At 35.6% G+C, this 27,218-nt stretch overlaps 1 protein-coding gene and 1 long non-coding RNA gene across 3 annotated transcripts in view; one reads left to right on the top strand and one right to left on the bottom strand.

Annotated features, from left to right (window-relative positions):
• Positions 1-27,218, bottom strand: part of LOC147829256 (histone deacetylase 9-like) — a 193,400-nt gene that overhangs the window by 105,103 nt on the left and 61,079 nt on the right. For both annotated transcript variants that reach the window (XM_087206452.1, XM_087206451.1), the window contains exon 6: positions 23,942-24,060. In XM_087206452.1, coding sequence (XP_087062578.1) covers positions 23,942-24,060 — 119 coding nt within the window. The remainder of the gene's footprint in view (positions 1-23,941; positions 24,061-27,218) is intronic.
• Positions 12,996-23,088, top strand: LOC110348117 (uncharacterized). Its single transcript, XR_002393101.2, has 3 exons — positions 12,996-13,201; positions 16,467-16,596; positions 22,889-23,088. It is a non-coding gene; the product is annotated as an uncharacterized LOC110348117 (long non-coding RNA).

Genomic DNA, 27,218 nt, shown 5'->3' on the forward strand with positions numbered 1-27,218 from the left:
CCTGGCAGAAATGAAAAGGAAAGCTACTTGTTTAATATAGTAGAATATATATATGATATAATATATGATATATATATACACATGAGATATGTAGATATGAACTTGTAGGATTAAAAATATTTGGTTCAAACAAAAAGAAATAGTGAAAGGCAGCACATGGTAAGATTATGATGCCTATAATACCAGGACTCAGGAGGCTGAGGGAGTAGGATTCCTAGGAGTTTGAGACCTGCTTGGACTACATAGTGAATTTAAGGCTAGACTGAACTACATGCAAGACCTTGTCTCAAAAATCCAAGAAATAAAATTAACTTTAACTTAAATTAAATGTATGTTGGGCTGATATATGGAGCTTAGTTCTATGATCAAATAGGATTTGTTTAAATAATCCTACTGAATGTTGAGGAAATAGTTAAAAGGAATCAAGTTGGTTGAAACATAGATGGTTTATGGCCATATTTATTTTTGCTAAAATATCCATACTATCCAGCAAAGAGAAGTCTGTGAATTATGTGGTTAGTTTGGTCACTATCCATAATCACAGAGATTCATGGAGGGGGTATTCCCTACAGGCACTGGAAACTCCCAGTTGACTAATAATAGCAAACAGGCTCACTAGAAACAAACAGTTGTAAAATCTCCTCCACATTATGTGTTCGATCGACACAGTTTAAATATCAAGCCTGACTTTTCTTTTTCTAGATGTCAGTAATGCAGACAAGTAACAGGCCTTTGGAAAAGAATGATTTTTTTTAAACATTGAGATATTTTAATTCTGTCCCAGCAGAGAAGGGAAGAATCACAGAAGAAAATATATTATTCACACACACACACTTTACATGCATATATATATATATTTATATATATATATAAAAAAAATATATATATATATATGGCATTTGATCTGCAGTATTGGGGCCCTGGGAATAAAATGTATTGTTGAGAATCTCTGTAGTTTTTTATTAGACAATTATGATTAATGTCACAGAACTTAAGCAATCTTTGAAAACAAATCAAAATGTGCCACAAAAATTCATTTGATTGTGCCAGTGGGAATATTTCCTAACATAGTCCCAAACTTCAAAAGCAGCATAAAGCATGCAAATGGGGTGAGGGGTAGAGCTCATCCAATTCTTCCCAAGTACATTCAACTTATTTAACAGAAAAATGTTGGGAAAGTTGTGGCTCTCATTAGCATGAGAAAGGAGCATCCTGAGGTGTCCTACACTGGCCTGTTCACATGGTGCTTTTCCCAGGGCAGGGGTGGTATTCATATATCTTATGGCTTCGTGTCACCAGTTTGCAACCCACATTGTAACTTTAAGATGTTATCTCCTGGCTACTTAGATAAATAGCCCATTATGTTTTTATGAAGGGCAGTTCTGAATCCTCAGGGGATTAGAAGATATTGGCTGGAGTTTGTGGTTCCCTGCTAGACTATCAAGGAGTCCATGGAGTCTTGCCCAAACTATGTCTTTAAGCAAACACCTCTCTCATCGTGGTGTTCTGACACTGCCTTCTTGGCCATGGACTTCAAAAGCTGATTGCAGAGAGGGCCAAAAAGGCAATAACCCTTAGTATAACAGAACCAGCCTAGCAGGGACAGACAGGGCAAAGGCAAGGCGTCTTAGAGGTTGGCATTTGTGTGTTTAGCCACATGGGGTGATTAGGGGCCATCTGTTCTTCAGTTGGCTAACTCGTCCCTTTCACACCACACCAGGATCAAGTACATTTCATGTTTAATGGTGTCAGCACAGCAGAGCTTTCCCAACTCTAATGATACATATTTTAAGCTGGTTTATCTTTGATCTCTAAATGATAGCATATATGGGTATGTGACTACATATGCATATTCGTGTGTGTGGTGTGCATGTGTGTGTGCATGTGTGCATGTGTGCTGGGAAATTTGAGTAGTTTTGGGGAGTTGGAGGTAAGATGATCACAACTACAACAAAACTCAAGTATGTACTCATAATCCCTTGAGTAGGAAAAAAAAAAATCTCTGGAATACTGTGCTATTGGAATTCTTTTTCTATTCTGCGTGTGTTCTTTGACTAGTTAAAAAAAATTGCAGAAACTGGCTGTTTGAGATAAATATACAGAGAAAACCCTTTCTACCATCTTTTAAACAGTAATGTGTATCCTATGAACTACTTCAAAAAAGACTTCATTTACAAAAATACACATTCTAAAATTCTGAGATCTGAAAAAATGAAATAGAAATTTGAATTTTTTCTGTAAAAATTTTCACACTCAAGATAAAATTGGTTTTTATATATGCCATGTCATGGAGTATATGAAGCTTATTGAAAGTTAGCTATGATTAATGTAGATATCTGTCTTTTGCCATACTACTTGTTAAATGACAAATTACATCAAATAATTCACAATTTGCACAATGGTTTTAAATATCTTTAGCTCATTGTACTCATATTAATTATTTTGTAAGGTTGCTACCATGTCTTCTAAAAGAATAATTAAAATACTAATAATTTAAATTGGACTAAGCCAAATGACCAAAATTTGTATTTTTTGGAGCCTGTAAAACTTTAAAAGTATGATTGGTGCAATTGATACAAAATTAGTTGAAATTTTCTCCTCGTGGTTGACACTCTTCCTTTATATCAATATCTCTAGCATAATTTTTGCCTGCCTATCTCAGTAGATACAATGTAAAAGAAAAAGCACAGTTCATGTGTACATGTAGAAAGAGTAGCATTTTCAGAGAAAGGGCTGTTGGGGCTAACACTAGAACACCAGGTGAGTTAATTCAGCCCTACCGACTGCTGCTTACCACACAAGTGCTCAGTTCAGTCTAAACATTTCACAGGAAGTGCTCTCCGTTACGGAACATCCAATTAGCATTCTGATTTGGAGGGAAAAAAGCCTATCTCATCCAAAAGTTATGTTTTCAATCAGTGAAACCATCGCACACACATCCTAAGATTAAAATATGTTTTTTCATTAATAACTGTTTGTTCGGCGGAGATTCCAAACCCTAAGCTGTACTCTGGAAACTTTCCCTAAACAATAACTTCCTAACTCAGTAATCGTCACACTTTGTATGGGAGCATAATCTGTGTTTCTTTCAAATGAATTTTAACAGATACATAAGAACATAAAATGGTACATATTAATAAGATACATTTGATGTTTTCATACACACATAAACGATTTATATTAGGTTAAATATAACTAGCTCCTCAAAAATTTATCATTTTTTTATGGAGAAAACTTTCAAAATATTTCATCTTATTTTTTGAAATGTATGATCAATCATTGGTATCTTTAGCTTAGTACGGGGGAATTCTCCCTCCAGTCTAATTATCACTCAGTGCCCACTGATTAACCTTTCTGCCTGTCCCCCATCTTCCCAGTTTCTGTAACCACCGTTCTACTCTCAGCTTCTGTAAGGCCAGTTCTTTTAGATTCTACACATGAGTTAGATAATTCAGTGCTTGTCTTTCCATGCCTGGCTGTTTTACTTAAAATAATAATCTTTCAGTTCCGTCTATGTTGTTGCAAGTGACAAGATTTCACCCTTTTAAACTGCTGAATAGCACTGCACTGTGTATCTGTACCAGATTTTCTTTATCCATTAATCTAAACGGAATTTGAAAAAAAAGTTCTTCTTTTATATTTTCAGTGAATGTCTAATATTTCTTGAGTTAGTATTTTTAAAAAAAGATGTACTTTTAAATATATTTTGCACGAGATTTTTATAGTATTTTCTCAAACTCAGGATCTTTGGATTCTGCTCAGTTTATGGAAAATGGCCACTATACAATCAAATTTACGATACTAGTACTCTTTGTCACCCCCAGAAACTGAATGGGAATGACAGGGGGAGGCAGGAAAATGTCTTATTCTGTTTTTGTATTCAAATTTTATGAATATGAATTCCCAAGTAAGTATATTGATAACAGAAAGATAGATAAAGAGACAAGTTAATTAGGTAAATAAGCAGATGCACATATACATATGCATACATACATGCACAAAGGTACACAGACTCTCTGTGAGTTATATCCTAGGTAAAATGAGCTGTTACGTCCCTCCACATTTCTTACGGAAACTCACTTTGCTTTCAGGTCAGAGGAAACCTTCTCAGAAAGAATATAGTCACTTAATCATTCTCCTTCACCTACTCTAGTTGCTACCCACCAGTTGGTTCATTTTTCTCCCCCTGAAAATACAATGTTCCTTTAGAATTTCTTTCATTTAGGTGAAATTCTTTTAGCTGTCTGTTCCATTTGGGCAAGTACCACTCCCTGTTTTTTCCCTACATTCAAGTTACTTTGTCAGTGATGTCTCTCCTCAACCAGGTAAACCGATCTTCTTTTTTTTGATGTAATGGGTTACTATAAGTGTTTTATGTCTACATTGTCACAGTTTTATATACATCTTTCTTAATATGCCATATGCTTATCATATGTTGAAGACTCACTAAATGTTTTTAAATGAAACAAATGAATCAAATGATTCAATAATTAAAGAACTAATTCCATTCAGAAATGTCTAAAATGATGCTTTATTAGTAGTCATATATAAGTTCATGCTCCAGTGGAAATGATTCCTTTAAAGGAATCCATGAAGTACATTTTACTAATTACTACTGTCCATATACAAGTGTATGTTATTATCCTGATTTTCTCCAAAACAGCTTGACTCATAAGTAACATTTTAGGAATGACAGTAAAAAGCACTGTTAAGAAAGACCACACATGGACATAAGCTTGCAAAAGCATTAGGTCCATGCATGGCTCCTGGGTGGCACAGAACCTTCTCTGGAATGGGATGGGTGGTGATGGTGGGAAATACTTTTTTAAAAATCCAAATTTTTTGATTTGGATGAGGAAAACAAAATAAAACACTTGGATGAGGAAAACAAAACATTTGTTTATAATCAAGCCTAAAATTTAATTATATCCATTTAACACATGTAACATATAGTAAATAAAAAATTTAAATGTGACTAATTCTAAAAATATAGAAAATTATAGCCCACACTCAGCCTCTTAAGTTGCTAGTCCAAGTAGTTGAACCAGACCTTCTCTAGTACAACAAGCTCAAATTGAATGCAATCAATAAGTTTGACTATGTGATACTTTGCAGCTAAAGGAAGTAGAGCACACAGTAAAAATCAGAAACCTCCAGTATCCCTTAAATAATGCATGATAAACTAATTTGGATTTTAGGACCCACATGATATTCCTTAATTATCTTCTATCTGTATTCTAAGAGGTAAAACAAGTAATGCCCCAGAGTTTCGGCGAAGTATGGATTCTTCCAAGTCTCAGAGCCTTGTTGAGATTTTTCAGGAATTAGGCATGTAGAAAACTATCACTAAACCCATTTCTGAAAAATTCTGTCAGAAAAAATTTTGTTCTGCCTGTATTTTTCTCCAATTTGATTTTTTAAAATAGAAAAGGTTAGTGAAAATGAGCCTTGGGAAATTCAAGGAAGTGATAGGTCATGATTTTAAACTACGACAAAAAAATGGGAAGGAGAAGAGTTGAAAGGAGCAGAGAGGGATGGAAGGGGAAGGGGAGAAAAAAGAATTAGGATGCTATGTCTATGTATGAATTCCCCATGATGAATGTAATCGTGTACTGCAAACATGTACTAGTAAAAATAAAGAAAAAGAAAAAGAACGAACCAGGAGGGAAATATTAGCATCTGTATTTCCTGGATTGAATGAACAAAGGCTGTCAAATCTCTTACACTGTTGTAAAGAGGGGTAGTTCTAAACACTGGTCTTTCCTTATTCACACCTGGTCTTAGGAATCGAGGATGAATTTTTCTCCTTGGACAAGTTAGAGCTTAATTACCGTCATTATTTCTTTACAGCTATCTAGCCTTTGTGAGAAAAGTTTCAATGATATCGTGGGCACCTTGAAAGAACTAGGGAGAGAAAATGCCCTTGCCTCCCTAGCGAGCCCCAGGGCCCCAGGAGTGCTGTGTGAGCCACGTCATCACCACCATCCGTATGGTCTGTCCACAAAGAAAGGCTTCTGAACATACACATCTGAAAATCACTGGTTCTGACACTGACTTTCATTTTGCTTTGTGTTATTTGTAAGGGACAAAAAAGATCATGCTCAAGAATGAAAAAAGAAAATACTTAAGGGGGTCTGGGCAGTTTTAACAGCATGAGTGAAATCCAACACCAAGCAGGAGGTCTCCATTCCCTTTGAACTTGAGGCATCCCATGGACCTAAGCTACTGAATTCTCTGGTTAGTTATGTGGTGCCAGACATTCAGTGGCACTTAATGAAGACAAGTTTCTACCTTGTGCTTTAAAACGTAATGGTGAATGAATCCTGCCTGACCAAATTAAGTGCTTTATCAAAGTCATCCTAAGGTTGGAGAAAATGTACATGATTTACTTGGATCTTAAAATAAAACAATTTGTTGCTTTTCGATTTTTTAATCCTTCAATGCTAATAAATCTTCAGATCAAGAGGCAGGAATATTTCCACATTGACATCCCAAGAATAAATGCAAGTATTGTTTATTCATTTATTTGGAAGCAAATAAAATTCGAATGGAAAATAAATGTAAGCACCAACTGATTATATTTCATTAAATATTTTCTTTTTTCATGACTGGCATTTAGAATTTCTTATGCTTTAGCAAAAGTATCATCTTAATTTTTTCCCTTTCTCATTCATGAGAATTCTACCTGCCCCCTTGAAGGTTTCCTTCATTATTCAAATAAACTGGTCATTTATTTACAGTTGTATAACCAAGGTGTACAAAATCCATACGTAGGATGTTGTCATCCCTCTTCTTTGGAAATATATTTGTTTAAAAAGTGGCTAAGCACAATTAAATAATACTTTATGGATGCTAGGCTTGTATTTGAAATCTCTAAGAAATTTCCACCTTCGGAAATTGGGTGGAATAAAAAGTCTAAGCCTCAGATAAAATGCAAACTCCAAACATGTAGCCTCACAAGAGAATAGAAGGTCAAAGAAATCTATCTAATGGAAAGAGGAAAGTTCTGCTCTACTGTTCTTGATTTTTAAATTTAACCATTAAGTTGCATTTCATTAAAAATTTTTTATTTCATAAAGAGATGCCTCCTATGGAGTAGCTATCTAAACAAACTCCTTTCATGAACTGATCTTTAGAATCAGTTAGTGATTCGCTCTTACAGTCATGCCCTGGTCACTTTCTTCAGCAATAATTAGAAGCCTTCTTTAGTATCAATTCCTAGCATATTCACCTCTTATTATTACCTTCTGTCTTTTCTGTTTGTTCTCTGTACTTCTACCCCAGCAATAATTCTGGTACCCATAATCCACTGATCCTATCAACTTTTCATTTCTCTCCCTTTTGTTTTTCCCTTCGGTCCTTTAACCAGCTGAAAATTCTTATTGTCAAGATAACTCTCTCACTCTAACTCAAACCTGATTACATTCAACTCTCTGCCTCCCCGGCTAATGAAAATTCTATCATGATGCCGTCTGATATCACTTTAAAGTGATGTCCAGGAAACTCACATTTGCTCTTAAAGCTGCCTTGAGCCATTTTTCTCTAGTAGATTCTCTTGTCCAGCCTCCTGGGTAATTATGTGTCATGTCTTCTGTTTTTAAACCTCCACAATTTTCTTCTCGTTCTAATTCTCAGTGATCACTTTGATTCTTACTTCACTGAGGAGAAAGTCAATCCGAAGTTCAGATGTCTCCCACCATTGCATCCACCATCTGCCAACATCTGGAGCATGTGCTTTGGTTTTCCCATAGTTACTATGGATGAATTATCACTCATCGAAGGTCAAGCCTTCCTTTTGTACACCAGATCTCATTCCTTTCACAAATTCAAGGATTTTTTTATTACAGTTTTCTCTCTATGGCAACATTAATTTTATTTTTCTTTTGTACTAGGTCACTACCAGCATCACATGAATATACTGTTATTTTACTAATACTATTTTAAAAATACTTACTGAATTTTTACCTCCTTCCACCCACTGTTCCATTTACTTATTCCCTTACAGTAAATATCTTTGAAAAAAAGAGCAATCCATTTTTACAGTCCATATTTCCTTTTCCACTTTTCCTTCTTCCAATCAGGCTTTTAACTCACCAAGCCTGTTATTGTCAAGACCAGCAGTGGGCCCATGTTACTAAATTTACCGGTCAGTTCTTATCGCACTGGATTCATCAACACTTTATAGAGCTCCTCTTTGGACCTCTTGCCTTTGTTGAGTTGCAGGACAGCACACTGTGCTAGTGAAAATCAGTTGTTCTTCATCTGCTCCTTCCCTCTCACACCTCCCAAGTTTACATGTTGAAATGCCTCAAGCAGCAATCATTGGGTCTAGTTTCTATCTGTGCTTTTCCTCTAGGGGATCACATCTGGACTCAGGACTTCAAATACCACCTATATGCTGAGAACAACTAAACTTACATCTGCAGCTCTGACTTCTATTCAAACTACAAGTGCATATATCCAACTGCCCTCTCGACAGCTCCATTCAGATGTCTGGGGGACTTTTCAAATCTAACATGTACAAAGCTGAACACCTGATCATCAACTTAAACTTATTTCACACCTTTCCCCATTTTAGTAGCAGCAATCTCTTCCTGTCTGGTGCCTTGACCCAAAACCTTGGAGTCATCTTTTACTCCATTCCTGCCTCCAACTTCCCTCACTGCAGATCTGATCTTTCAACAAATCCAATTCAGTCCCCTTTCAAATAAATCAGAGTATAACTACTTCTCTGCACAACCCGCCTTTTCTCTAGCACTCCTTACTTGCCTCTTTGTTCTGGAGTCCTCCAGGCTTGGCCTTGCCTCAGGGCCTTTGCCCACAATAAGAAGGTTCTTCCCCAGGATGGTTTCCTGGCTTCCTCTCTCATCACCTCATGTGAGGTCATCTCAGATGACCCTTTCTAAAATCACATCCTAACCCTTTCCTTGCTTTAATTTTATTAACAGAATATTAACTCCTGATGTACTCATTTTGTTTTAGGCTTTAACCCCTAGACAATGCTCTCCAAAAGAACTTTCTGCAATGATGCAAATGTTCTGTATTGGTGTTTTTCAATGTGGTAGCCAATAGCGATACATGGCTATTGAGAGGTGGAAATACACAGTCTCATTAACTTAGGATGAAACTGAAATTCCCACATATAGCCAGCAAGCCGCCTAGTAGACAGCATGGTTTAAACATCAGCTGCTTGAGAAGAGAACATTTTGATTCTTTCTGGCTGAGGTAACTCCAGCACCTACAACATCATCAGGCACACAGCAGGTTCTCAATGTATATCTGTGCATAGAATTAATCATGTTCTTTTCTTCCTGGCTCCATTTCCCTTGTTGAACATTGCCTCAAGCCATGGTATTTGGCTGATGAAGGAAGCAGAGGCTACATTTTAGGCCCCATTTACCTTACAGCCTATTGTGCAAAGCACAACCCTGTGTGGGGACTTGGTTTTGTACATGTTCACCCGGTTGCTTAGAATTTGCAACTTTTTCTCTGCTTTCAAATACCAGGATCACCATCAATATGTAAAGAAAGGCAAGGGGGATACAAAGAGAGAGGCTGAGGTTTGGAGATGTTTGCCTATCTTTCTGTCCTCACTGCCTTAATGACAAATGTACCTAGGGTCCCACTAGTTATTATTATTATTTATTATTATTATTATTATCATTGGTTTCAATTATTTTATCAATTTAAAACCCTGTGTAGGCTTTCAACACTCAGATGTAGGAAAAAGGTTAGATACGAGAAGCAGTGAGCAATAGCCTGGGAGGAAGAAAAATAATCGATTCTAAGCTTAAGCTCCTTATTCTTAATAGTAATTACCCTTAAAATATAAATCTCTCCTCTTCATCAAGAAATAATTTTCATCAATCTTACAAGGAGAAGATTTAACAACACTCTGTGGATGGGATAAAATCAAATACCCCTTCCTGTGCCTTCTGAATTTATTTCTGTGCTACCATTCTCCTTTTTTCCACAATGTTTCTTACCTATTAGTAAAACATGAGCTAAAAGGTACACAGAAACCCAGGTTTACCTCATTCTGTCTTTGCAGGGCAGGGCCCAAGTTCATCCAGGTACACTTATGCTCTCTATGCACAAAATGTTACTCAAGGACAGAGGAAAAATAGTGCAAATAGCAGAGAGGGACAGTATCTCTCATGGTTTTCAGAGTTGCTTCCTGACATAAATATAAATAAATAATACATTCTGCTGGCCGTGAAGCCAGTAGTCCAGCTCTAGCTCCTTCATAACATTGACTGTGTCTTAGCTTACTTGTGCTTCAGTTTCCTCATCTGTAAAGTGGGGATCATAGTAATACTGCTCATCATACAGTGTTGTTTTAAAGATTAAATAAGAAATATAATGTGCTTACTGTAGGTTATATGCATTTATTTAATGGTTCCAGCTATTGCTACTCCAGACAGAAAATTCTGAACCACTGTATTAGTTTCCCTAAATAATTTTCCAAATGAGGACTAGAGATATAAATTCTTTCATCTGAAGCATCTGAATGAGGACTGAATGAGGCACTGGTCTACTACTTTCTTGTTAGTATTTTTGTCATAGTCCACCCTGATGCTCACCATTTCCTTTTATTCCTTTCCATTTTCTTCTTGACTGTTACATGAAAGTAAAAGGAGAACCAGAGATGGAAACTGTGATTTGGATTGCAAGTAAGATATTACTCATTTTGATTTTCAATTTTTTTCTTCACCTGTCTGGGGAGTGATCTACCAGGTCAGCTGGAAGCTGTCTACCAGTGCTTGGAGGGAATGGTTTTCACCCAGAGACCTTCCAGGCTCAAAAGATACCAGTGTCTCTGGCCTATCTGAAAGGAAGCTCTGAAGCCATCTTAGGCAAACAGACATGGCTAACAGACATTTTCAACCTCGAGGTGGTAAAACTTCTAAATCTTTGGTGATCTATTCTCTTGGGATCAAGAGTTGATTCCAACTGCCATTCCAATTACCTTTCCCAAACTACCACCAGAACACCACCTGTGGAGGTGTTCACACCTAGGGCTAAGCGCTCAGGCAAACTAAAACGTGTAAGAAGCCAGACTCCCCCACATCCTTAGCCTGTTACTTTGGCCTGGTACTTAGGAGCTATTAAGTCTGGTACTCAATGATTTACTCTTCAAGTGTCTGCAGTCATGTCTTTTCCTAATTGCTGCTCTCATTTTGCACCCTAATGCCAAATAGTCCCCCGGAGACTACTGAGTAAAACAACAGGAAAAATTCCAATAACCATCACAGATCCTTAATAAAATGCAGCTTTTAAAGTAGACGACCTTCCTGGAACCATCCCAAGTAGCCTGAAACTCCAGTTTTCTTTAGGCACTTCATGTGCCTGTCAGTTACTGAAATTAGCTCCATTTAATAAATGATTCCCTCTGCTGGCTACTTGGCCAATAAAGTAGTTTTAGGGACTCTACTGAGTGCCTTATTTAGATAATTACCCTAAAACAGGAAGGAAATATTGTGTATAAGGACAAGGCTGGGAGGAGAGATTTTTGACTAAAAATACCATCTGAGAAAACTGTTTATAGTACATCCAGAAAACTACAAATAAATGAACAGAGCTGGCAACTCATTTTAAATCAGAGATAAGGGATTCTAAATGAGACTGGTGGATTTCATATAGTGCACAAATATGTGCTATGAATCCCAGATCAGAGAAACTCGCCAAAATATCCTACATGGTTAACGTTACGTAAAGCTTGGCCAAATAAATCAAATCCTTAGTACACAGTCTTGGACTAATTATCTGGACTCTCTGGGGGTTACCTTTGTCTTTTCAATACTACCTCTCCCTATTTTTTTATCTTTCCAATTTCTATCTTCAAAGTTTGCATCCCAGCACTGTCAATGATAACTTTCTATATTATGACTCACAAATAAATACTTTTATGGTACACTGTACTAAATTTGGTTACATTATAAATTTTTAAAATCTGCTTTGAAAAAGGTAATTGATCAATATGGATGTGGTATAATTCTAATCACTAAGAAATGTTCCCTCACTTTTCTTCCTTGTTTTTATCTTGAGCAACAAGTAGAGTCTTACTCTATATGAAAAATCTTCAAGATGTTTATGGAACTGTTTCTGTTATATAAACTATATGCCTGTTATATGCCCAATTATCATTAGCCCATACCATCTACATCTGTTCTGAGAGATTCCTTCCATCAACATAGTCATCTCCCAAAGTGTACTACTTATATTGTACAGGCTTTCGTTAGCAGTTGCTCATGATTTCAGTTTTCATCTGTAAGTCTGTTTAAAGCAATTAAAAATCAGATAGGTATACGCTACCATCAAGTCACAGAGATAGACCTGTGCAACGTGCATGTATAAGAGCATTATGCTATGCATCCATTACACTTGTGATAATCTAGAGCATTACTGAGGCACATGAAAATGTTAAGACTATGTAATGCTGCCTAATGTTCATCACGTGTTTGTTATATGTCAGCCTTCCAGTTGAGAATTTTAAATGGACTGCTTTATTTAATCTTCACAAATCTATACAATAGTGTCACACAAAATAATGTATGAGCACCAAGTCCTGGAAGTCATATTGCAGAGCCTACCCTTTGAACTATGCTTAAAACTGCCTGGCAGGCTGGTTATTATTTTTCGTTTGTTTGTTTGTTTCCTTTTTTTTATAGCAACACACAGAACACCATACAGATGCTTATTATGAAAATATCTTGACTCTACACCTGAGCACCGAGTTTTCAAGTAAAGGAAGAAACAGATTGATTCCACAGAACTTGAATACATTTTAAATTAGGTTATTTAATTCGTTAATAAGAATAATTCAATAAATGAAAGTAATACCTTTGAAGACTCAAAAATGGAAGAGGTGATAGTTTAGCCTCTGAGGATAAATGGTGGTTAAAAACACATAGTAGCCTCAAGTAGCATAGTTCTGGCAAACAGATTAGAGAAGGCGGTGGCAGAGGATAACCGGGGCGGGGGGGGGGGGGGGGGGTTGGTGCACAGGTTGGGGAAAGTGACGTTTAAAGTGAGGACATAACCAGGTAACAATGAAGGAGTGAGTGTTCCAGGCAGAGGTCCCGATATGAGCCTGGTCTGTCTGCAGAGAGAGAAAGACTTGCTAGACTGGAGCCAAGTGAGAAAAGCAGAGACAGAGGACGGCATGGGGGGAGCAGCCGGGAGACACATGTGGAAAGAGGTGCATACTGCACTGTAGTTGCTGGGAAGGGATATTAAGCAGAGGGGTGATCTGTCTCAGACAAGTGATGGTATAAAATCATTTCTGGAGTAAGCAGTTTCTCCAGTTGATAATTGTTACTAAGGAAGAAAAAAGAGATGGAGTAAGTAGTTTCTCCAGTTGATAATTTTTCTTTTTCTTTTTTTTTTTTTTTTTTTTTTTGATACCGGGGATCAAACAGGTCCTCGCGTTTGCAGGACAGGCGGTGGAACCACTGAGCTAAATCCCCGAACCCTTTCAGTTGATAATTTTTACTAAGGAAGAAAAAAGAGGTAAACAGCAGGGATATCTTTTCTAAAGAGTGTACTATTATATATGACAAAACACAAGTCATTCTTGTGAAAGGGCTAAACGTTACAAAACATCCAATAATCAAACTGAGGACTTGAAAACTTCACGGCACTAGGCATTTGTTTCTCTTGCACTATTAAAATAAACACGTAGTTTACACAGGTGACTCCCTTTGATTGAAAAATCCTCCATTAAAAATCTGAAGAGTAGCAGGAAAAGAGAAATAAGAGCTTATACTCTGGTCAGAGGCATAGAAGTTCATATGGACAGAGATGGTTCTGTGACCTGGGGTAGACTGAAGGAAGGAGATGGGATGAAGAGGATTCTTCAAATGAAATCTTGCATTTTATTTGTTTTTTAAATGTATCAGTAATTTAGGCTTTTGGCAACACATTTAGAACAACATTTTGTGAGGATTAATTCCATTTGTTTGAGCAGAAACATATCAGATGTATCCCTGGAACTAACAGTTTTGGGTTTTGGTAATTTTTATTGGTATATGTTTGCAATACCTAATAAATAAATTCACCTTGGGGAATTAATATAAATAATCTTAATCACATCTTGACTATTGTTACCTCTCTTACTCCCACCATCCCTTTTCCCCCTTCCCAAGTTCCACAAATTCTACCTTCTGTTTCCTATCATCTCTTGGGCTTGTTAGCCTGAAGGGTATCCCTTTAAACCTTGTCCCTCACATCAGCCTTCTTGCCCTTTAGGTTGTGTTCTCTTTAGTGTCTGACTTCTCAGCTTCTTTGCCTGACATTTTAGAATATGGGAAAGAGCAAAGTTTTACATGTTGATAGCTCAGAAGGCAATTATACATTTTGATCGTTGCTTTTCACACTGTGTACTGAAAATTCTGAGCTCAAGAGAGAATTCATTTCTACAGAGCTCTTTCTACAAGGGATCAGACAGGGTTCATAGAACTCTACCAAGTAACACTTCATGTTATGTGAGCCAAAAGAAAACAGGAAGTTCATGGAAGTGACTCTTGGTTTGAAAATACCTGGGGGAAATACTGGACAGAGGAGGCTAAATAACTAGCATTCTCAGTAATCCTAAGAGCTGATTGTACAAGAATCACTGCCATTCTTGGTGACTTGTCTGTGGCTGGCCATGAGCCCTGTGTCACGTGGGATAAGGCTAGAGGTTTTGTTGAAAAGGAGCCAGGAGAGAAAAAGTTATGTGGAATCCTACCTATCTCCTTATAGAGTGCAAGAAGAAGAATTAAATATTTCAAAGATTCTAAAATATTTAAAGGACTGAAGTATTTTGATATACTGGTATTAATTGTCATATAAGATTATAAAAATACTTTGACATAGGAATTCTGACCATAGCTTGTATATAAACTAGGATCCCGAAATTTAATGTATACACTGATACCCTATCTTCTGCACAGTGTCACATCTTGCAAAGCATTTTCTCAAGTCTATTACTTCATTTGATACTCATGATGGCCCTATATTTAGCTAACACAGACATAATTTATGTATGGCAGATAAGAACTTCAAGACACAAAAACATGAGTTCACCAATTAGACACAAATTGTGGCTTGGTCAATTTCAAATCCTATGTCATTTCTTTCTCAAAGTGAGTTGTTCTAAAACTATGAATCCTAGTCCTAGAGTAACAGCAACTCCTGAGAACTTAGAAATGTAAGCAGCAGGCCTCTCCAAACTTACTAAATCAGAAATTCTTGGGTGGGCCCAGCACACCTAGTAAGTCTTCCTGCTGATGCTGATACCTGCTAGTTTGGAGACCATAGTGACTCTCTATCCCATGAGAACAATAGTGTGAGGAGAACTTACCTTGGGTGCAAGGAACACATTCATTCCTCATAATTTTCTTGACTACTTTATCAGCTACACACATGCCGGTAAGTAATTCTTGGTCACACAGTGGTGACTCATTCACTTATACTATTGGTGCCAACCTATGATATTACTTAACAAATTTGACTAATTCTTTTTTGTGCTGATTTGATTTGTGAAATGAATAAGAAATCGTTTTACTTACAATAATCATTTTAATAAAGAACCAGAGCCTATGGTCCTGGAAGTTTCAGAGCAAAGAAAAACAATTTTTATTTGTTTGTTTTGTTAATTTTAATTTCTGCTTTCTTGGGATTTCAATCACTAGGAGTCTGGAAAAGAAACATAAAATGGAAATCTAAGCTATAATTTTAGTATGGCTTTGGGCAGGGATTTATAAAATATCTCAAAAGTAAAATATTGTATTTCATTGGGTCTAAGATGCCATCAATTACAAAATAATTGTGACCATTATTTTATATACCACTATTGAAATAAGAAAACATGGCCAATCTAACTAATGATGAAATGCCATCAAATGCAAGCAGCATCCCAATTTAAGACATGTTAAAATATGAAGACGTATATCTTAGAATTAATCGACTACAGTACAATGTTTAATGTACAATTGCAGCTGGCATCCTCCTGCAGGGCAAACTCTGCTTATATATTTTCTTTACATAAGAAATGTTGATCTGGCCTTAGTTATGGTACATTTATAGTAATTTCTCTCTTCAAAGATAAGCAGTAGTCATCCTAGCCTAAGGATTGTTATATGACATCAGTAACTAAATACTGCAGATGGAAAGTATTCTTCAACTGTTTGGTTTCTGAATTGTCATATGGTGTAAAGGAAAAAGGCAATTGAATGAGAAAATGAAGGAAAGGTAATAGTAAAACACAGAACACTCATTCACTTGAATAAATCTTTTGATTGTTATTTAGAAATAAAATCAGCCCCAAATTTAAGATATGTTACTTTTTATATGCTGGCATTGTTTCATTCTTAACTAGTTACGCTGCACATTGATGTTAGCTATTAAATATATATAAGTGAACTATGTTGCACAAATTTGTAAATATCACACAAGTCTTCTCCCCCACTGTAACTCTGCAGGAGGCCATGTACTTGCTCAAGAATTTAACAAAGTAACATAGTGGTATTCCACAAGTTTGAACCGAAGACACCCTGAATGGTGCCTGCACAGAATTCTCTATGAAAAATAAGGAAGATGGCCTGCTACCTGGTAATAGTAGAAAAGCTCTGCTTACTTTTTATTCTGGAGAATTTTTTTTCAAATAAGAAACTCATTGTTGGGAAAATGTTATTTCATTTTCTGTAGTTTTACAATTCAGATTGTCTATGGTAACTAAAAATGCCACTTATTTACTTGGATATTTTTAGTATTCCACTAAACTACTGGAGAGTATAGGAAAGTAGATAGGAGACACAAGATCAGGTTGTGGTTTTGTTATTTTTCAGCTCTATAATGTGAGCAAGGCACTTAATTTTTCTAAAATTAAAAATCTAAATGACTGCTGAAATCTCTTTAGTGATTTCAAACTAATAAAATCTAAGAATATAGTAATAATAATAATATAATTTTATATATAATCTCATTTAATAAAAAATAAAATTAGATAATGCAGAGAAGTAATATGCATAGTGTCTAGCACAAACACTCAATGATTTCTATCAAGTACTATGAGTCTATATTCAATAACAATAAAATTACCAGGATGACATTAATGTTCCCTTTCAGTCAAGAAAAATAGCCTTCAAGAGACTGTTGTCCTTCTGAGGCCCCAACCTGTGACTTTGGGATTGTTTTCACATTTTGGGGATCATTTGACATTACTCCACAGAGATGTTATTGATTCGTGTCTGTTAAACCATATCCTGCAATTTTATTGTATTTATGGGCTCTAATTTATGTAAGATCCTAAGATTATCTGCAAGCACAGACAATTCAACATCTTCCTTTCTGATTTAGATGCATTTTATTTGTTTTTTCCTTGTCAAATTGCTCTGGTTAGAACTTCTGTTACTATGCTGAATGCAAGTGACAAAAATGGACATCTTTATTTTATTCCTGATCTCACAGGAAAAGCTTCCAAGGTTTTACCAATGACTATAATATTAGCTATGGGCTTATCATATATGGTCTTTACTGAATTGAGGTACATTCTTTCTATACCTAAGTTGTTCACAGTTTTTATTATGAAAGGATGTTGAATTTTGTTAAATGACTTTTCTGTATCAATTAAGGTAATGATACGGTTTCTATCCTTTATTTTGTTAAAGTGGTATATCACACTCATTGATTTGCCTATATTAGACTATCCTTGCAGTCTGTGGGTAAATCCCACTTGATCATGGTGAGTGGTCCTTGTAATGTGCTTTGAATAACGTTTGATTGTTTATATTTATTTACGATGTTTTTCTTATTCTTAATTGCATTTATTTCTGGTTCTTAACTATATTTGCAGTTCAGTTGTTAAACAGGCCTCACTGGATACTTTATTCTATGTCAGCCTATTAAAAATGTCAAGAGTAGAGCACACCTCACTACACCAAAATATACAGAACATTTAGATAAGCAAGGACTGAGGTATCCTCATCACAAAATAACCACAAATTATTTTCTTCTGAAAGCATTGATATTTATTGCAATTGCCCTTGAATTTATTACAAAATAGTCATACATATAGATAAAGAAATGTGAAATGCAGGCATTTTTCCCATTAAACTGACTTTTAGTTAAACAGATGATGCACTTACTATTTACCTAAAATCCTGAGATGTTTCCTAGGATTTCTAGCCATCCTCTTATTTTGTTCAAAGAAGAACCTAAAATATCTTGAAATAAATTACAATATTTATGTTGTATATTTTGTAATCATTTAAATGCCCAGTCTTTCATTGAGTGTTGTCATTGTTGAAATGCTATAAAAAAATAAAATTCAATATTACTGATTCAAAATACTTAATCGTTTATTCCATGTTTCATAGACATAAATATTATCTCTGTATTCCAGTCCTCATTTTTCTGCTTAAGAAACTAATTTGATTACAAGGTTAAAAAGACAAATTTGAAATTTATACACAGATGTTTGACCAAAAACAGTCCTTCTGTACTCTTTTAATTCTTCATGTTAATTTCAAGTATAATATTTAAAGGATTTAATAATCTCCCACTCTCCTGCTTTTCTGGGCAAGGAAGGATGAAATGAGTTCATCTCAGGAATTAGAATCTAGCAGGTGTTAACATCTGGGAGAACTCAGTACTTTTGCCCAAGGCCCACTGCTACAAAGAAATCATGGCTTCCTCATTAATCCTTATATTCTTTTAAATATTATTTCTATTAAAGGAAGACATTATTAAACAAGTCACTATTGTCAGAAACAATTTTCAGAAACACAAGAACATGTTAATTAAAATATTATAAGAGATATGAATATGTAGTCCCAAACCGAAAGAGAAATGATGAGGGAAATAGCAATGACAAAACAACAACAACAAATGAGGAAATTCTATTTCATGTAACAATGAATACAGTAGGAGCATATACATGTTAGTTTTCATCATTTAAAACAATTCTATTGAATGTAGACTATGTGTCATGTCCTGGACTAGTTTCTTGAAATACAGCATAGAAATATATAAAAGAGGGCTTAACCCAATGGTAGCTGGACAGGACAATGCTTTGAATGACCAATGCTGCACGATATCACCTTGGCTTTTAGGTTAATGTAAAAGAACAGAAGCAGATAAAGTTTAAGGTTGACCCTTCAAGAAGTGTATCTGTTAGCTGACTTCCAGATACTCTTCATTCTCAAAGGATAAGACATTGATTTCCCCATTACAGATAATAGTAGATGACACAGCTGCTGAAGAGATTTATCATATATGCTGAAATATACTCAAATTAAAAAATATATAATCACACATATAATGAAACACATAAGTAAACGTGATGAGGTTCTTTATAAGCTGTGATACTGAGGAAATATTTAGAGATTTAGGAGAGCCATGGGCAATTTAAGGAAGGTATAGAATTACTGGTGAGAAAGAACAAAAAAAAATCAACTTCATTAAAATGTATCCAGTTCTAGTTTGGTGTATATTTAACTCTGTGGATAAATAAAATGTGTAGAGAAAGATCCTTTTGTGCTGCAAACCCTTGCATATCTGCACATGGGATGAAGCACATACGTGCATTATTAACTGATGACACAGACCAGCACAGCCTTGTATGTTTAATGGTATTTGTCTCTTGGCACTAAGTTGGATTAGTACTCAACTTTTTAGAGGCTTAGTTTTGGAGGACAACTAATGAGAGAATCTTTGTACCTCTCCAAGGGCAACTCAAAACCAAGTGTGAGTTCATTTATACAAGTGTCTACTTTCAACATTTCTCTCTCTCTTCTCTCTCTCTCTCTCACATACACACACACACACACAGACACACACACACACACACTCACAAGGGTGAGAAATAAGAGGATTACCAAAAATAAGCCATTTTCTACCAAAGAAAAAACAGTAATTCAAGACTCTAGGAAATGTTATTTGACACCTCCACACACACTATTATTTGCCAAAATAACACTATTCTCTGAAGGAAATGGTTTCTATCTCAAGAACTGTAAACTCTAACTAAAAGAACATATTGTATATGTTTATAAAAGCAATATTTTTTATTGGATGCACTATCTCACAATGACTTTTGCATGATTCCAAAGAAAAATTCTTGTGCATGTGATAAAAGCAATTTACACATAGGAATTCATTAAATGACACAAATAAGAGTAGAGCATGTATACATGTGTGGAAAGGAAAAATATTTTCCTCTAAAATTAATTTGAACTAAAGCCCCCTTTTTGAAAACATAAAGCCAAGGCATGCTACTATATCAATATCAATGTTCAATCAATTTTATTGTTTGAATATGGCACTTAGTTGTCATGCCAATATCCTTAACTGTAACCTGAAGACAATTTGATCTGAACCAGAGCATTTAGAAGGATAAAGTGATAACTTCAAGGTAAAGTCTGAGGCAACAAACAAAGCTATTTATTTCTTTCAGATTGGAAATTAATCCTGGTCCTTACTTGAAAAAGCAATTTAGATACCTTATTTAAAACTTTACCAAATCCAATTCCAATATTTTTGGAGTTGCACAGTAAAGAACATAATATATAAAGAAATTAAAGAAGAAGAGCTGGGCATGGTGGTGCATCCCTGTAATCCCAGCACTTGGGAGGCTGAGGCAGGATGATTACCAAGAGTTCGAGGCCAGCCTGGATTACATTGTGGGTTCAATGCCAGCCTGAGCTACATAGTGAGACCTTGGCGGGGGGGGGGGGGGGAGGAAGAATAGTACTAATCATGAATCACCTTTAGCTTTAAATTACCTCTATGTTTGGGCTGAGACTTGTCATAGCACTTACCTTTCTTTTTTCCATAATCAGGTATATAATTAGATACTTAAACAAAAAGCTTTGTTTGACTCAATGTCTCTTTTCCTTTCAGAAATATCAAACAAAATTGTTTTAAAAGATTGACTCAATATGCTATAAAAATAGAATTTTAGCATGTATGACATGATCGTATTATCAAATGACAGTCTAAAATCATTAAATATTCTGCTTGGAGAAAAGATGAGTTCAGTAAGAATTGAAAAAGTTTAGGACAGAAATTTGCTTTTGTATCTTCTACCTACTTCAGATTTTTAGCCCATTTCTAGTTCCTTTTGGGACTCCCACAAATGGAGAATGGCTTTTGGCACAAGACAGTGAGAGCCCAATTTTAATTGCCTATCCAGAACTTTCAGACCAAAGTAAGACAAATACATCTTCCAGATGGTTAAAAGCAAACAAAGAAAGCCAGTAGTTAGCCACTTGGGGCATAACTACAGAGCTGTACATTAATACCAGCTTCTACCCAGCAGTGTCACAGCCTCTCTAGAAAATAATGCTGGTAAGCTGAGGCCCACAGCTATCCAGAAGTGAGACTCTGTTTTTAGTATCTCACACCATGATGGTGGAGATTAAGGCCTTGGGCACTAATGTGTCTCTCTAGAGTGTGATTTCAGACTTTTTACTCTCATGCACTTGATGAAATAGTCATGTCTTTAATAGAAAAATCCAGTGAATGCCTCTCACAATGTCATCTAACTACAAATTTAGGATGAGCCATTTGGTTTTAACCCCAGATATTTCAGATATTATAATAAATTGGTTCTCTCATCTATGAAGTATGTGAGGAACTTTGTTGAACAACCTTTTTCTAGTCTCTTTGGATTCTAAGATCCTCTCTTTTCATTGTATATCTTTTCCTTATTAAATAGCAAATGCTCAACAAAAGGGTAATTATTATATTACTTAAAACATACGTCTATTTGCTTTTCTTAGGAAACAGGTGCCTGGCACAAAAGTACACAGTCTCTTGAACAGAAAAAATGTTCATAGGAAGAAATAGATAAGCAGATATTGGGAGTAGGAGGAGAGATGGGAGGATTTTATATATGCAAATTTATTCTGCAATAGAAAGCAACAAAGAGTCCCTCTAAATGGATAAAAATATGCATACATGGATAGAAAATATTGTGGGGTTTATTATGATGTATTTGCTATAGTTTGAATTACAAATGTGTCCCACAAGCTCCTGGGTTGAAGGCTGAGTCCCCAGCTTGATGCTTTTGGGAAGTGGTGGCACCTTTCAGAAGTGTGGCCTAGTGGGAAATCTATAGTCTACTGGGGATATGGCCTTGAGGGGAGTGGTAGAAGCCCAGTCCCATCCTCTCTTTTGCTCTGTGGCCATAAACAAATGGTTTTGCTCTGCCATATATTCCTTGTCATGATGTGCTGTTGTGCTACAAGCCCAAAAGCAACAGAACAACAGACCATAGACTGACACTTTCAAAACTGTGAGCCAAAATAAACCTTTCTTCTTTATAAGTTAATTGTCTCAGGCAATTTATTATAGAACTGGAAAGTTAAAATAAAATTGAAGCTAAATGTAGTAGAAACCATATTTGGTATGTCTATTACCGAAAGAAACCATGCTACTACTACTTTCTATTCCAGCTTGCAGGATATTTGAGATTCAGCCAAAAATGGATCAACAAAAAGTTTAATCCCTTCCAGCTAGTTCAGACAAAAGAGCATAACTTGCCCCCTTGGCAAGGAGAAAGCCCCAAAGATTAACATTATTCTTTTCTGAGAGATGTTCTTGGATTTAATGGCAAGGAACACCTTTTCTAGATTTCTGTCTTGGCTTTCTATGTGTTATGTATTGTTTGTGTTTTTTTTTAATTCAGGGTACAATTTTATTTTCTTTATTTAAACTGAAGTATTCACCAGTCTAGCCCCAAATGAGTTTTATCTACAATGGAAAGGCTGACTTCTATTTGAGTTGAATTCCATGAACAACAACAGAGAAGGAGCATAAAGATATTTGACATGAGCAAACACCTCCTTATTCAATTTGACTAAAATTATGCATTATTATGTTTTTTCTTGTCTTTTTGCAGTTGCCTGTTTAAATATGTTTTCGATAGACAACAAGGCACCAAGAACCCTGGGTAAATAATAGATGTTAAAAATAGCTACTACCTAACAATGTTACTAGAATAATTAGAGTGTAGAAAACTCTCTCATATGAGAAGCCAACTAAAAACAAAGGTTGGCATGATGCTGTTTCTTTGGTTCTTTTCAAATTAATACAGCACACTTGTTCCAAACTCATCTCTTCCATTTAAAACTATTTGGATTGTTTTTGCTTTGTTTGCTTTTCAACTTCCCCTAAAATATACAATAGTGGATTCTAGTTTTTGTGCAATTTCCTTTTTATACTCATAGTACCAGCATACATTGGTATGCATGGGTTACACATATGCCTTGCTTTTAAACTCAGAGCAAGGAAATTATTCTTAAAAGAAAAGCCTAATTTCAAGCCAGATTCCACTGAGTCATGTTATTCAAAAGCAATATAATATGAAATTCATTTCTTTGTGTGGTGGGGGCTGCTAAAGAACACAGCCAGAAAGCGCATCTTTGCAACACCACAGCAGAGCAATAGCAACTCTGAGGACTGTCCATAGACAGCACGGAGCCTCTGAGCAGGGAGTATACTCTTATAATCAAACCTGGAAGACCATAAGATTATTCGGAAATAGCTATTGCTACCCCCACCCCAGGTACAGTGGAATAAAAACAATGACTTCCATTCTCCTCCCCAAATGCTCCAGTCACTTTTGTAGACTCATTACTTTCTCACGTCAATTATCATACTTCAAACAGAAGATTTATCATGTCTACCTTTAATGAAGAATGAATGGGACTCATGGAGGGTATAAAGGTTCTGACATGTCCCATGGAGTCTGCCAAAAGAAAGTGTTCACCATTTTTTAAAGGTCAGTATCCATAGAGGTCTGAACTGACAGGGCCATAAACATGATCAGAATCATTTTCAAACTTCTTATCAAATTTTACCTAACTCAAGTAAAACACACTGCCTATCTTAATGACCTAAAAGATATTATGATATCATAGCATATCTTGAAGATCCTGAAAGACATACTTACATTTTGCTGTTACTTTGTACCCCCCCAGAGGAGGGGTGTGGCCTTCTAATGCATCAAATCCAGCGGAAACTAGGACCATGTTTGGATCAAACTCTTTGGCCACAGGCATCACGACAGTCCTGTATAGTAAAAAGGCAACCAGTCACATATGGGAATGGTGAATGCCTTTAAAATTGTTCAGTGAAAATGATTTGGCTCAACCTCAAGAACTTCCCAAGAATAAAGAAAAAGGGAAAAGAAAACAATGTTTGAACAGACCAAAAACTTATCATGTCCTTAATACTTCATCACTGTTATTTTAGCATCTCAATTCCTTCTTTTTTCTTTCATCGTTTTTCTTCCTATTGAAAAAAAAATGCTCTGCAGGTACATTCAAAGGCCCATCATATTACATGCACATCTGTAGCTGTTTTATCCCTCTGCCTATAAAAAACTCTGCTTCTTCCTAGGGAGTGACTAATGTTTTACAGAGGACAGAAGAAGGTTTAGGAAAACCTAGCTTGCTCTGCTTAGTGAAAACTTGGTGTAAATTTGAACTATAAATTTCTTTTTGGAAAAAGTTTGCTTTTCCAACTTTAAAAAAAAATATTTAAAAATATTTGTCATGGTAGGGGGTGACTCTTGCAAAGGAAAAACACGAAATTCTCTTAATAAGATCCAGACTATAATGTTAAGTGAGTCCAAGGTCAGACACACCAGGAATGTGGCAGTCTTATCCACGACAGCTGCCCTCGCTGGCCCCATTCAGACAGGTCGGAACTGACCTCCTCTGCTCACTCAGTTCTCCCTTACCCCTGCTCAACAGGGCTAGGGGAGAGAGAGAGAGAGAGAGAGAGAGAGAGAGAGAGAGAGAGAGAGAGAGAGACTAATATATGGCACAGAACTTTATAAAAAAATCTAAAAACCTTTAAAGTAGGGTTCAAGACCAGTGTGCCATCATAAAAACTCAAATTTTAAGAACTATTTAATAAAGGAAACTACACACTGTCATGAAATTAACAAGTAGTAAGATCCCTTACTGTATGTTTGTGAGAAATAACTAAAAAGATATTAAAATAGTGATCTTTGAGCAATAAAATAATTATTTTTGTTTGCGAGTTTCCAAATTTTCTACAATGATACTATATTAACTTTGTGTTTTAAAAAATCTGAATTGCATGTCACCAGTGAGAAGTTGTTGAATGTAGAAAATAAAATATTTAGTGAAAATTATCTAGAGATATAAATGAATGAAATATTATTTTTAATAACTCTACTGCTATCATACAAGTTCCATCCATCAAGCTTATAAATAAATGTACGTGAAAGTGGTTTCCATGATGGTCCTTCAAACAATGGGAAAATCACATAAATCTGTATAGCACATCAATGAAACTAAGTAGAAATCCATAATTATTGGCTATGTACAATTTCATTATTTTTTTCTTCAATAAAATTAGGACTCTCTAATACAAATATGTTGTCTGAAGAGTACATTAGATTCTTTTCCCATTAACATCAGCTTTTGTAGTTTTCATTAAAAATGTTACAAGTGATCAATTAACTATTTTTTTCAGATGAGTGAAATAGTCATGCACTGTTGAGATGTTGGAATAAGTTATTTCAATGAATCAAAAGTGTCTTATCAGGATACACTTTAATTAATCTTATGTACTCACTTAGGGAACAAATGATTTGGCTTCTGTCTAAACCAAGTAGCAAGTTTATTATGTAGATTATGCCCAAATTCACAAACATATGGGTTTTACATTCTCACAAACATTTCCAAAATACTCCATGTTGCAGGACTAATCTTATACATTGAATTCAATCCAGAAAATAAGAAAATGATGGAAACTATGGAAAAAAAATTACCTGATTGACTTCTTACACTTAAAATTATATATACCTGGAATTGTGTCTGAGCAATAGATGTTTGTTTAATGAAATAGCTGTGCATGATTACAATTAGAACTGTGTTTGGAAACGGCCCAAATGCCCATCAACTGGAGACTGGATAAAGAAAATGTGGTGTTTTTTAAAAAAAATGGAGTACTACTCAGCCATAAAAAATGAGAAATTAGAGACATTTATAGCTAAGTGGGTGCACATTGAGGCGATACTCTTAAGTGAAATAAATAGGACACACATGTGTAAATACCGAATAGTTTCTCTGGTGTGAGAAACTGAAAGTGTACATAAGGACTAAATGTATAATAGGTAATGTGAAATAGGAAGAAAAAGGGCAAAGGGGAAGGAAGTGGGAGGGCTAGGGGAAAGGATAGAAGGGAATGGGATGAATATGAGAAAATGGAAAACTAGGAACAAAATCTTTGTAAATAGGGAGGACTGGAGGGGTTGAAGGGAGGGCTGGGCAAGGGTGAAAAATAAGAACCAAGAGAGACTATGTAAAGGTGCAAATTTCCGATGATGAATGTCATTATATTGTATACCTAAAATGTACCAATGATTAGAATGAATAATCGATAATGTAAAATAGGAAGAAAAGGTCCAAAGGGGTAGGGGTAGTGGAAGGGGCAGGGGAAAGGAAAGAAGGGAAAGGAAAAATGATGAGAAATGGAAAAAATAGAAATAAAGTCTTTGTAAATAGGGAAGGGTGGAGGGGGTGAAGGGAGAGCTAGGAATGGGGAAAAAATAAGAACTAAGATGCATTATGTAAAGGTACAATTCCCAATGAGAAATGTAATTGTGTTGTATACCTACAATGTACCAATAAAAGAATTTAATTTAAAAAAAAAGAATTAGAAGTGCGTGAAGTTATGCTGCAAAATATGCCATGAAGAACCATATGACAACAGATATTTATAAAAGGTGACATTGGTGAGGGTCCTTCATTTCAACAAGTATATATTGAATGTTTACTATGCTGTAAATACTTGTTTTGGCAAAGATGTGTTCAATTTTGAACTGAATTTTACCGATTTGCCTACTGTTGATATTAAATACTTCTTTGCCCACCTCTCTGATAAACTGGTGAAATTAACTCCATAAATTTTTTTAATTTGACAATTATTTTAGGCTTGTCCATGGAAGGGTCTTTACTCTATTTATATCCGATTGATAGTCATTCAAAAGAACTATGTTATCACCTACCCTTTGAAGGTCCTTTACAAAACATATATTAAAATGTAATTGCCATTGTAACAGTATTAAGAGGTTGGGCCTCTAAGAGATGATTAGACTATGAATGAATTAATGCCATTATCACGGGAGTGTAGTCCTGATAAAGGAGGAGACTGGCCCACTTTCCCTCTTTCTCTGTCTTCTTCATGCCTGC

The sequence above is a fragment of the Heterocephalus glaber genome, unplaced genomic scaffold (assembly GCF_053883595.1).
Source record: "Heterocephalus glaber isolate CG9 unplaced genomic scaffold, H.glaber_assembly_v1.0 deba00000676, whole genome shotgun sequence".
In the NCBI taxonomy this organism is placed as follows: domain Eukaryota; kingdom Metazoa; phylum Chordata; class Mammalia; order Rodentia; family Bathyergidae; genus Heterocephalus; species Heterocephalus glaber.